The sequence below is a fragment of the Rutilus rutilus genome (genome assembly GCF_951802725.1).
Source record: "Rutilus rutilus genome assembly, chromosome: 25".
NCBI lineage: Eukaryota > Metazoa > Chordata > Actinopteri > Cypriniformes > Leuciscidae > Rutilus > Rutilus rutilus.
Window position 1 is genome coordinate 2,605,490 of NC_140229.1, and position 12,527 is coordinate 2,618,016.

General features: G+C 38.7%; 1 protein-coding gene across 9 annotated transcripts in view; it reads left to right on the forward strand.

Annotated features, from left to right (window-relative positions):
- The window catches only part of LOC311284850 (3',5'-cyclic-AMP phosphodiesterase 4D-like), a 218,145-nt gene that overhangs the window by 179,537 nt on the left and 26,081 nt on the right, over nucleotides 1-12,527 (forward strand). For all 9 annotated transcript variants that reach the window (XM_084400075.1, XM_084400079.1, XM_084400073.1 and 6 more), the window contains 3 exons: nucleotides 4,239-4,275; nucleotides 5,266-5,342; nucleotides 5,495-5,544. In XM_084400075.1, the coding sequence (XP_084256201.1) occupies nucleotides 4,239-4,275; nucleotides 5,266-5,342; nucleotides 5,495-5,544 (164 nt within the window). The remainder of the gene's footprint in view (nucleotides 1-4,238; nucleotides 4,276-5,265; nucleotides 5,343-5,494; nucleotides 5,545-12,527) is intronic.

The window sequence follows — 12,527 nt, forward strand, 5'->3', positions numbered from 1 at the left end:
TCTAAATGTGTAACAATAAATACATATTATACTGTATTATAACTTTGGTTATAATTATCCATATACAATGCACTATAAAGTGCATTACAAGGCACAATTAATGCATTAAAAATATTTTTATAATGCATTCAAGTAAGGCTTCAAGCACAATCTGCAGAGTTATAAAGCACAAAGTCCACGGCAAAATGAGTTAATCGGTCCAACAAAAAACACCAGCCTGAAACGCTTCGCTTGTAGACCTGACATTGTTTCCATTTCATGTTTCCGTTACGGCTCGCCCTCAAACAAAGTTAGTTAAAAGACCAGGAAGAGTTTATCAATATGTCAAGCATCTTTCACTGATACAGCAAAAGAGTTAGCGTAGTTACAGTAGTGTTTACAGCACCTCAGGAAGTTACTGTTAGGGGCGTTACTTTTCTAACACACGCGTTAAGCTGTAGACCAATCACAACAGACTGGGGCCTGCTGACCAGTCAGAGCAGACTGGGGCCTGCTGACCAATCACAACAGACTGGGGCCTGCAGACCAATCAGAGCAGACTGGGGCCTGCTGACCAATCACAACAGACTGGGGCCTGCAGACCAATCAGAGCAGGCCTCAGTTTTCGGAAGGCGGCAGTGTTTCCGCTACATTCATTCTGCCATGGTGGTCCGCCACACCACAAATCATCCCGCCACGGCTACGACTATTGTGTAAAGCACCATAAAGTTTTGGTGCACTATATTCCAAGACTTCTAAAGTCATTCGATAGCATAATGTGAGGTAATAATGAATATTTAAGTCGTTAAGTTAAAGGAAACTCATCTCTCCTCAGTCATTCTCCGTTCAGCATTCAGACAGCGCGTCGCGTTCGGTTACGACACTCTCTCCAGGATCAATGCTCCCATTATTATACTTTATTTGTAGATAAAGGTCTGTGGTTTGCATAAAATGACTTTATCTTGCTGGAGTTTATTGCACTTTCTAAATCATATTCCTTTCTCCCGGGTGTCTGTTAGATTACAGCACTGGACTAGAGAGCTCTATGAGTTGTTCTTCATGCGCGCTGTAACTGAAATTTAAAACTGTTAAAAGAAAAGGCTCAATAAACTGTTGCATAGATATAATACACTAAGCATCTAATATCTCTTCGCTTTGTGCTTTGAACTTTTCAGTGCGAAGTGCTGCACGCTGTGACGCCGCGTTGCTTCAAGTGCATCATTCTGCACACGGGATGCACATAATCGCTTTGCCGCTCTAAATTGGAGCCTTTCATATTATAATACTTAGGGAATACATATTATAATACTCTGGGTTCACAGCACCATCCAGAGGCACACACACCTCTGTGAATCTCACTGCACCTGGATGACCGGATGTGACAACAAGCTCTTTGCTGATTGGCTTGCGACAACGCTTTATGCAAATTTCCTGCTCGAGTTTAAATGTTTCAGCTTGCGCAGAAGACGTGATTGAGGCGAATATCGTACGTTCGCGGCAATCGTGTCGCCCACTTCGCGTCATATGCGTCTATTCACGTCTTTGCGTTGGCTTTGTATGTAATCTACTCACGCAAATGATTAAATTAGCTTTTGGTGTGCAGACACCATTAGAAAAACAATGAGCATTCGAACATTAAATCATGTAAATATATTCGGGTACACCCCATGAACAAATGAACCTGTAAATGAGCAAAATAGGAGCCCTTTAAAACTTAATATTTATTAATTACTTTGTTTACTTAGTGACATGACAGAAAACAACTACATACAGTAGATAGATAGATAGATAGATAGATAGATAGACAGACAGACAGACAGACAGATAGACAGACAGATAGATAGACAGACAGATAGACAGACAGACAGACAGACAGACAGACAGATAGATAGACAAACAGACACAGAGATAGATAGATAGATAGACAGACAGACAGATAGATAGATAACACAGACAGATAGATAGATAGACAGACAGACAGACAGACAGACAGATAGATAGACAAACAGACACAGAGATAGATAGATAGATAACACAGACAGATAGATAGATAGATAGATAGATAGATAGATAGATAGATAGATAGATAGATAGATAGATAGATAGATAGATAGATAGATAGATAGATAACACAGACAGACAGACAGACAGATAGATAGATAGATAGATAGATAGATAGATAGATAGATAGATAGATAGATAGATAGATAGATAGATAGATAGATAGATAGATAGATAGATAGACAGACAGATAGATAGATAGATAGATAGATAGATAGATAGATAGATAGATAGATAGATGTAGACAGACAGACATTGGCCAAGCATTAGACTGATTTAGCCTAATATTGAAATTCACAGGACTTTAAGACGAGCTGGTTTCATCTGTGTTTTCCTCTGAACTTCTGGCTTTGATAAGCTTCCCGCTGTCTGTCCATTTAGTGTTTCTGAAAGCTTTGGCAGTCTCAGCACACTGAGCACAGAGCTCATAAACGGCCCACTTTACCAAGAGTTAGTTTTCCACTCTCCATAATGGAGTCGGTATCAGTCACAGACGTCAGGTGGGGTTTATCTGCAGGTCACACACCTGACCTGGACACTTTCTCCTTCCTATGGCAGCAGGTTGTTGCACTTGCTGAAGCCGTGGCCTTGTGCTATGTTTAGCGCTCTGTTTGCGACACACACGGCACAGCGCGTGATACGCTACACACACGCCTGCCGCTGACCTTTTCTTCCCCGACGGCGTGTGGAAATGAAGCCGCCATGCATACATGCACACACATGGAGGAACACACACACGGCATCATGCTAAACCGCAGGACCGTCAGCGACACACACATGCTGAAGCGGACACGAGTCGCGCGTGAAATCGGACGCTTCTTCAGCCTTCCGGATGACAGGCGGAGAGGGTATGTTGTGTGTGTTCGTGTTGCTCTGGAGCTCTCGTTCTGTGCTCGGAAACCCTCACACACTCACACACTCGCGCCGTAACCCCCACCGCTGCGACTAACAGCCACTAGCTGCTCACTAACTGCATTTACAGCGCGCAAATGAGCCAGCAGAACACTTACAGGTCAGGTTATCCGATTAAAGGGCCGTCCATCCACACTGACAGTGATTTACTACTTACTGTGGATCCTATACGGTCATGGAAAACTTAGAATTATCTAGGAATCAGGCTTCGAAAGTCATGGAAGTTTATACCAATCCTATAATAAAGTCCTTTAAGTCCTTTTTTTTAAAGTTATGCTCTGCATTTAAAAAGTTGATCGGTTAGAAATGTGTCTTTAGAGTGCAATCACTATAAAAAAAAACTTTACTTCCCTTTTCCTTTACATCTGTTAAATTAATTGAAAACTTGTGGGAATTGATTGGTCAAATGCAGGTGCAAACGTGTTCACCACTTGTAATATAATCACTGTCAGTGTGAACATCCGTATTTATGATTTAGAAAGTTCATTTACAGCTTGAAAAGACTGAGACTCAAGCATGTGCACGTCTCGCTGTCACGAGTATGACAGTTTAACACTTTTACAGAGCTAACGAGGACCAGATTGTTGAATAAAATCAGAGGTTTTTGCATCATATTATCCATTTCACACCACAATTCCCCATCAGATCAGGACAGTGAGGCTAAACTGAACATCTGAATCTCCTAATACTTGATGTTTAATCATTTATTATGCATCTCATCCAGTTGAATTTCTATCATGTTTTGTTCTTGCATCTTTTTGACTCTATATTCTTTGTGCACAGTCATCATCACTAATGTTGCATCATCAAAGTTCCATGCAACTTAAATATAATTCAGTGCATTATTCCGCAGAAATGACACTTTTCAAGTGGCTTTTGGTGTGAAAACCTCTTGTACACAGTTAGACACGAGCAGCATGTGTGATGTTAACTGAATGTGTTGAGTCTCACGGTGAGATGTGAAGGAGTTGTAGGTCATCCACACACTGGTAGTGAACATTCACTAGCGTTGAAAGCATTAATGCAAGCGTGTCCCTGCCTTGTTGTCTATTGTCACACAGACAAACCATATCTCATTCCTCCTGAAGGACTAAACGCAAGAACATCATGCATTTCTTTGGAAAAATCTGCACTTTAATTGAGGATATGGTTCGTTTGTCATGACAAATGCATGCAACATTATAAACATGCGTATGACGCGTTAAGAGAGTCGTGGTTTTCTTTGGCTTTGTAATTGAGGTGTGTGTGTGTGTCCTGATGTCCTGACTTTGTCCGTTCTCTTGCAGTCATGGAGATGACCTCATCGTTACGCCGTTTGCACAGGTCAGTGACCCAGGAAGCAGTTCATGGTGAACTCTGGGATCCATCTCATCCAGCGAGTAGACTATCAGGCCCTTCTGCAGTGTTAAAGTCAACATGACGCTGTTTTGCAACATGTTTTACTTCCGTAATTCGTCAAATCGCAGGATATTCAACGTGAAACACTGTAGGACGGGACTTTTATCCATCATAGGCTGATTGGATTATAAAAAGTGGTGACGAAGAGTGAAAATGAACATTTATTTTTAATAAATGATTATGAAAATGTATTTTTGGAATAACATGCACAAGTGAATGCTTCACAAAATAACAGGGAATGCGTATCATGTTGACTTTACACACTATTTAACATTAAAAACTAGGGATGCACCAATATAAACATTTTGGCCGATACCGATAACCGATTATTCTTTATATTTGAAAGCCGATAACCGATATATTGGTCGATAAATCTAAATCCAAATTTTTATATACTTTTTGAGAGTCTTACCATTAAAAGCCATGTCACAAGCACACAATTATGATGTTCTGATTATAATTTTTATGTAGGCGATATGACAGACATGCTGCACTGAACTGTATTTTCCTGTTTTGAAGTGATTCCAATCATATTTCAAGCAATTCAGAACCATCATGTCGAACAGTGCACATCTGAAGAGTCTCAGCTGAAGGAAATAATCCACTATTTATCGGCTTTAATGCATCAGCCAAATTTTATTATCGGGCCGATAATGATAACATTAAAAATGAACATATATCAGCCGATACCGATATAGTGGGCGATATATCGTGCGTCCCTATTAAAAACACTTTGATAGTATTTCAACCTCATATGTGGGTAAAGCCTCAGAATTTAAAGGAAGCTCTACTTCCTTTAAATTCCTTTAAATGTGAATACTCGCATTTTCCTGACTGTGTTATTCTGCACAAGGTGAACTGTGATGGATCAAACAAAACCTAAATGACGTCTTGTGTTCTGCTCTGCTCTTGAAGGTGCTGGCTAGTTTGAGGACGGTACGGAATAACTTTGCAGCGTTAACCAACCTTCAGCAAGATCGAGCGTCCAACAAGTGAGTGCAGTTACACAGGTTTACAAGTGTCATGGAGCGTTGTTCACATGCAGCAAGAGCAGAGGAGAACAAATCACCTGGTACTTTGACTGCAAGAATCAAATGTTTAGTTATATATAATGCTTTCTGCTTTTTTCCTCAATTTTTCACAGGCGATCCCCCATGTGTAATCAGCCTCCTCTCACAAAGGCCTCCTTCACAGGTGAGATTTCCCATTGGTTTTCATATTATTCCAGGAATTTAAAGGGTCATGAAACACTGTTTCAGCCGTGAGAGACTGAAAACTGATCCAGACAGTTTTATTTCACAATATTTGTATATTTTTACACATATTATACATGGTTAATCATAAATTACACAAATACGTACAGTACATATCCTGTGAGAGCAATCATTTAATGCACAAATAAATGCACAGCCATTTGCATTTGTACTTTAAACATATATCAACACACTTTTGTATCTTTAATAACTTTTGAGGCTTATTTTGCTGCAGTATATATGCAGTTTGAAGGGCCGTAAAGTCCGGTTACACTCAGTGTGGATGAATGGCGTTTGTGTTGAAGACTCAGGATCTATTGGAGAGAATGCAGAAACTCTTGCAAAGCAAAACAAACACTCGTTTTTGACCCATTAGCGCATCTCTCACTTACTGTGTGCGATCATCTCACTGTTTGAAGCGCCTGTCATAGGAAATCAGCGCGTGCTGTCGTGAATAATTACGCGAGGTATCTTCTCATTGGATAACGACATGCAGTCTCATTAATAACTATGAGTCATCGATGTACTATCGTACAAGAAAACGTCACATATTGTAACGCTGACAATTAGCAATTAGCTTAAAATTAACCAGTTTTCTTCAATAAATGAAAACATATGTATGGTAACATTGTCTTCTATGATGTTCAGCACCCTAGCTTAGGGTTTCATGACCCTTTAAGTAAAAATGAACTTTGATTTCAAACCTTTAAACCAATTCGCTGTGTTCTCCTGTTCTCTCTTGTGATTTATCAATATTGAGTATATCATATTGAAATATCTGACTTTGGTGTTTGAGCAGAGTTTGAGATCTCTGGGGTGTTTTTCTAAGGAGACTTAAAGTCTGGTTTGCTTTGATTCTGTCCTGTTGGTTGTGTTGGATTCAGCGCTCTTGATCAAACCTGTCATAGCAGCCGTGAACCTCTAGGGAGCGACAAACCTCCTTCCATTCATGCAGTGAGCAATACATATTTCTACATTATTGTAGAAAACATGGACATCTCGTGAAAAGCTTTTCTAGATTGCTGTTATGGAGGATCAGCTCTCTGTTAAATACCAATAGTTTTCAAAGTAGATGCTCATCAAGCACATACTGGTCAAAAGTTTCTAATAATTAAGTTTTTATAAAGAAGTGACTGATAAAATACAGTAAAAACAGTAATATTGTGAAATATTATTACAACTGGATTGGATATATTTTAATATTCATTCTAATATGTTGTTTTGCTGCTCAAGAAACATTTATTATTATCAGTGTTGAGAACAGTTGTGCTGCTTTATATTTTTGTGGAAACCGTGATACACTATCGTTCAAAAGTTTGGGGTAAGTGTAAGAAATTAATATGTTATTCAGCAAGGATGCGCTAAATTGATCAAAAGGTACAGTAAAGATAATTCTATTAGAAGTAAATGCTGTTATTTTGAACTCTCTATTGAGCAAAAAAGCCTGAAAATATGTATTATGGTTTCCTCAAGAATATCAAGAAATATCAAAATTGATGGTAATAATAAGAACCATTATTAATAATTGAGCAACAAATATAAATAAACATCAAATCATCATATTAGAGTGATTTCTGAAGGATCATGTGACACTGAAGACTGGAGTGATGATGCTGAAAACTCAGCTTTGATCACAGCTGTCCATAATAAATTACATTTGACGATATATTCACATAGAAAACAGTTATTTCAAATTGTAATAATATTTCACAGTTTTTACTGTATTTTTTTTATCAAATAAACGCAGCCTTGATGAGCGGAAGAGACTTACAGAAACATAAAAACCTTAATTATTACAAACATTTGACTAGTAGTGTGTGATCTGATCTTTGTGAAGAAGTAAACATAACCTGCTCTGACATTGGCGAATCTTTCACCCCGGTCAAAGCTGATATTAATAGACATGGCGCAGCTGGCAGCCCATCAAACTGACACGATACTCGCATAAACACGCCATCTCGCTTTCACGCTCGGCCAGAGACGTGCTTTCAGTGCCGAAACACACGTGCCAGAGCGAGACGAGTCCGTCAATCAAGATGCTCCCCATCACTCGTCTACAAAGCCTGATATGGAGACGGTCGTAAACATACACAACTCACATCTGCGTTTGAGAGAGGGACGAAAGTGAAGCCCCAAAATCAAAGACGTGCTTTCATCAGTGGCACCTGATTGGCTGCTTCTACACTCTACAAAAACACTGGGCAACCCAAGGGCTGGGTTAATATAGGACAGAACACATGTTGGGTTAATTTTACCCTGCAAATTGGGTTGTTTATTTAACCCAGGATAATGGTTTGATTCATTTTTACTATAATACTTGCTTCTTTTTTTCTTTTTTACTTCATACATGAATTAATGTTTACAGATAAACTTACATCCTCTAAACTTAAAAAAAAAAAAAAAAATACTCCACACAACGGAGTTTGTACGGAAGCCCTGAACCGCAACGTAAAAAAAACTAAATTCTGTAAAAAAAAAAAAATGCTATCATTTCGAGATTAAAGTCGAAATATTTCGACTTTAATCAAGATTAAAGATTAAGATTAAAGATCTTAAAGATCTTAATCAAGATTAAAGAGAAAGATTAAGATTAAAGTCGAAATATTTCGAGATTAAAGTCGAAATATTTCGAGATTAAAGTCGAAATATTTCGAGATTAAAGTCGAAATGTTTAGAGAATAAAGTCGAAATGTTTCGAGATTAAAGTCGAAATGTTTAGAGAATAATGTCGAAATGTTTAGAGAATAAAGTCGAAATGTTTCGAGATTAAAGTCGAAATGTTTAGAGAATAAAGTCGAAATATTTCAAGATTAAAGTCGAAATGTTTCGAGAATAAAGTCGAAATGTTTCAAGATTAAAGTCGAAATATTTCGAGATTAAAGTCGAAATATTTCGAGAATAAAGTCGAAATGTTTCGAGATTAAAGTAAAAATGTTTCAAGATTAAAGTCGAAACTTTTTGAGATTAAAGTCGAAACATTACGAGAATAAAGTCGTAATATTTTTTGTTAGTAAAGACCTGCGCTCGTAAAGTCGAACTGCTTCTGACATGGATCTAAACATAATAGTAGCTTTTTACGTTTATCTGGGCTTTCAACAAAAGGAAATTCTACAGGTGCTAATCTACCAACATGGCATTACCATTTGTCTTAGGACGTTACAAAATATACTGCGCCAGAATAGACTTTTCGGACTGGATGGAGGTAGCCAGCTTTATATCTGAGGAAATAACGGGATCCGGCCAAATGATTGGATACAGAATGATGCACTTAAAATGTATCCAGAAAGGATTTACGGTGAAGAGGGAAACAGTGCGGTTACTGTTGAGTGTTCTCGACCCAGATGGCGTTGCGTATAGACAGGGCTGTAGTGTCACGTTACGTCAATGAGGCTGCGTTTGTAATTTTGACTTTAATCTCGTAATGCTTCGACATTAATCTAGAAATTTTTCGACTTTATTCTCGTAATATTTCGACTTTAATCTCGAAATGCTAGAATTTTTTATTAAATTTGTTTACAATTTTTTTTTTTTTTTTACGTTGCGGTTCAGGGCTTCCGTAGGTTTGCATGATAATTCCTTTATTTTCATATTTTACAGTATATGAATACATATTGCATACATTTAAGCTCATTTAACAAATATTAGAAGTAAAAATGAAAACATTTACAAGTAATATCAAGTGTAATTGACGAGTCTCTGTAGATCTGTTTCCACCGTAACGCTCGTGTCGTGTTCAGCGGGGGAACTTCTAACTCTTCCGCCCTGTGTTTCACTCATAGCCCACCATATGCTGTGACTGAGAACATATTTTAAATCATAAAATGTTAGATCGACTCACATTGCGCCCCTGTATGTATGATTAAATGATGTACAGAACAATAACGAAATTATAGATAAAATAAAATGTACGCAAATCTGTATTTTACAGAAGACATGCGCAGATTTGGCTTCTCTATCCTGAAGAGGTCGCAAAACCCCTGCAATAAATAACTCAACCCCTGGGTTGTTACGGTGGATTCAAGATCTGGGTTACACAAAAACTACCCAAACACTGAAAAAATTGACCCAAAAGGCTCAACCCAGGATTTGGGTTGGAATGTAGATATATATATACACTCACCTAAAGGATTATTAGGAACACCTGTTCAATTTCTCATTAATGCAATTATCTAATCAACCAATCACATGGCAGTTGCTTCAATGCATTTAGGGGTGTGGTCCTGGTCAAGACAATCTCCTGAACTCCAAACTGAATGTCAGAATGGGAAAGAAAGGTGATTTAAGCAATTTTGAGCGTGGCATGGTTGTTGGTGCCAGACGGGCCGGTCTGAGTATTTCACAATCTGCTCAGTTACTGGGATTTTCACGCACAACCATTTCTAGGGTTTACAAAGAATGGTGTGAAAAGGGAAAAACATCCAGTATGCGGCAGTCCTGTGGGCGAAAATGCCTTGTTGATGCTAGAGGTCAGAGGAGAATGGGCCGACTGATTCAAGCTGATAGAAGAGCAACTTTGACTGAAATAACCACTCGTTACAACCGAGGTATGCAGCAAAGCATTTGTGAAGCCACAACACGCACAACCTTGAGGCGGATGGGCTACAACAGCAGAAGACCCCACCGGGTACCACTCATCTCCACTACAAATAGGAAAAAGAGGCTACAATTTGCACGAGCTCACCAAAATTGGACAGTTGAAGACTGGAAAAATGTTGCCTGGTCTGATGAGTCTCGATTTCTGTTGAGACATTCAGATGGTAGAGTCAGAATTTGGCGTAAACAGAATGAGAACATGGATCCATCATGCCTTGTTACCACTGTGCAGGCTGGTGGTGGTGGTGTAATGGTGTGGGGGATGTTTTCTTGGCACACTTTAGGCCCCTTAGTGCCAATTGGGCATCGTTTAAATGCCACGGCCTACCTGAGCATTGTTTCTGACCATGTCCATCCCTTTATGACCATCATGTACCCATCCTCTGATGGCTACTTCCAGCAGGATAATGCACCATGTCACAAAGCTCGAATCATTTCAAATTGGTTTCTTGAACATGACAATGAGTTCACTGTACTAAAATGGCCCCCACAGTCACCAGATTTCAACCCAATAGAGCATCTTTGGGATGTGGTGGAACGGGAGCTTCGTGCCCTGGATGTGCATCCCACAAATCTCCATCAACTGCAAGATGCTATCCTATCAATATGGGCCAACATTTCTAAAGAATGCTTTCAGCACCTTGTTGAATCAATGCCACGTAGAATTAAGGCAGTTCTGAAGGCGAAAGGGGGTCAAACACAGTATTAGTATGGTGTTCCTAATAATCCTTTAGGTGAGTGTATATATATATATATATATATATATATATAACCGAGAGGCTCCGCCCCTTCTAATGATCTGACAGTGTCTGATGGCATAAACGTGGTCTCAGAAAGACAGAAGGACTCAGAGAATGCCCTAGTTTCAGCCCTGGCACCGCTCATCTAGGTGATCTGAAGGTGTTTGCGTCAGCCTCGGCTTCTGTTTCCCACGCCTGCTTTCTCACTATTACTGGAGAGGTCTTGTGTATTTGAAGAATGCTGACCCACTGACGGGTGACATTAAGGGTTTCTCAGAAGCCGTTCGGCAGCTGGTGGCTCTGGGTGATTTATCTGAAGAGCGTCACGCATCTCTGACCTGTTTGTGTGGTGTTTGAGGAGCTCATATGGGTCAGTCCTTTACCACAGTGATTAGCAGCACAGGACATTAGACATCAGGTTTGGACACTTTGGAGCATGTGGGTTTACCTGGTGTTTACATGCAGTTTACTCCAAAGATATATTTAAATAGAGCCTATTTTAGGACCATTACATTTTTTATTTATTTATTTTTTATCAATATATAATCAGCATCATTACTCCAGTCTTCAGTGTCACATGATCTGATATGATGATTTGCTGCTCAAGAAACATTTATGATTATTATCAGTGTTGAACACAGTTGTGCTGCTTCATATTTCTGTGGAAACCATGATACATATTTTTCAGGATTCTAGTTCAAAAGAACAGCATTTATTTGAAATAGAAATATTTTGCAACAAATAGTAGCCAATAGTATAAATATATATAGTGGCCTAAAGTGATGTCCAGGTTAGAAAATTATCATCTTCACCCTTTATTCAAATACCATTAAAAATGTGTTATAGATTGTGTAAGCATATTGCATAGTTGTGCTTGGAGTCCATTGTTTTAATAGCGATTATAACACAATGAAACATGACAAATTGTGCCGATATAATTTTTGGCCAGAATGTCATACAAAGAAATGATTACTCATTAACTCATTATTTTGTAGTCAATAAATGCTTTTTCCTGTGAGCTTATTGTTTTTCTATGCCTTTTTTTTTTTTTGCATAGTAAAATAAAAGCTGAAGCTGTTGTTGACAAAAGTCATTTTGTCAGATAAATACCTTAACCAAGTTTAGTGTTTTGTTCTTCCCTCATATTTTGATAGTTTAATCAAACTTGTAGGGTCATAAAACAGAAAAATCCCCTCCTGACATCACGTTTGGCCATATATATATCACGTTAAAGTAGGATTCAGATTATTTGCAACAGGCTGGAAAAGAAATGCAAACTATTTTGATTAACCTAAAATAGATTTAGCAAATTTTTCCTTTTGATTTTGGGTAAAAAAATAAATATTTTGAACTCCCTGAATTCCTTTATTGTGAACGCTTAGTAGCATTTGCTATTTGCAGTCTAGCGTTCAGTGCAGTGTGTTGTGTTGCGGAGTCCACTCCAGAGTTTAGCGTGCGCTGAGTCCCAGCAGCTTCTGAGGGGCCGGCCTCTGGTGTCGCACTGAACACAAGAAGAATGCCATTGACGTCAGAGGAGATGTTGTCAGCAAGGACAGCGGACCCCTGCTCTTGAATTCTCCTCAGAGTGATT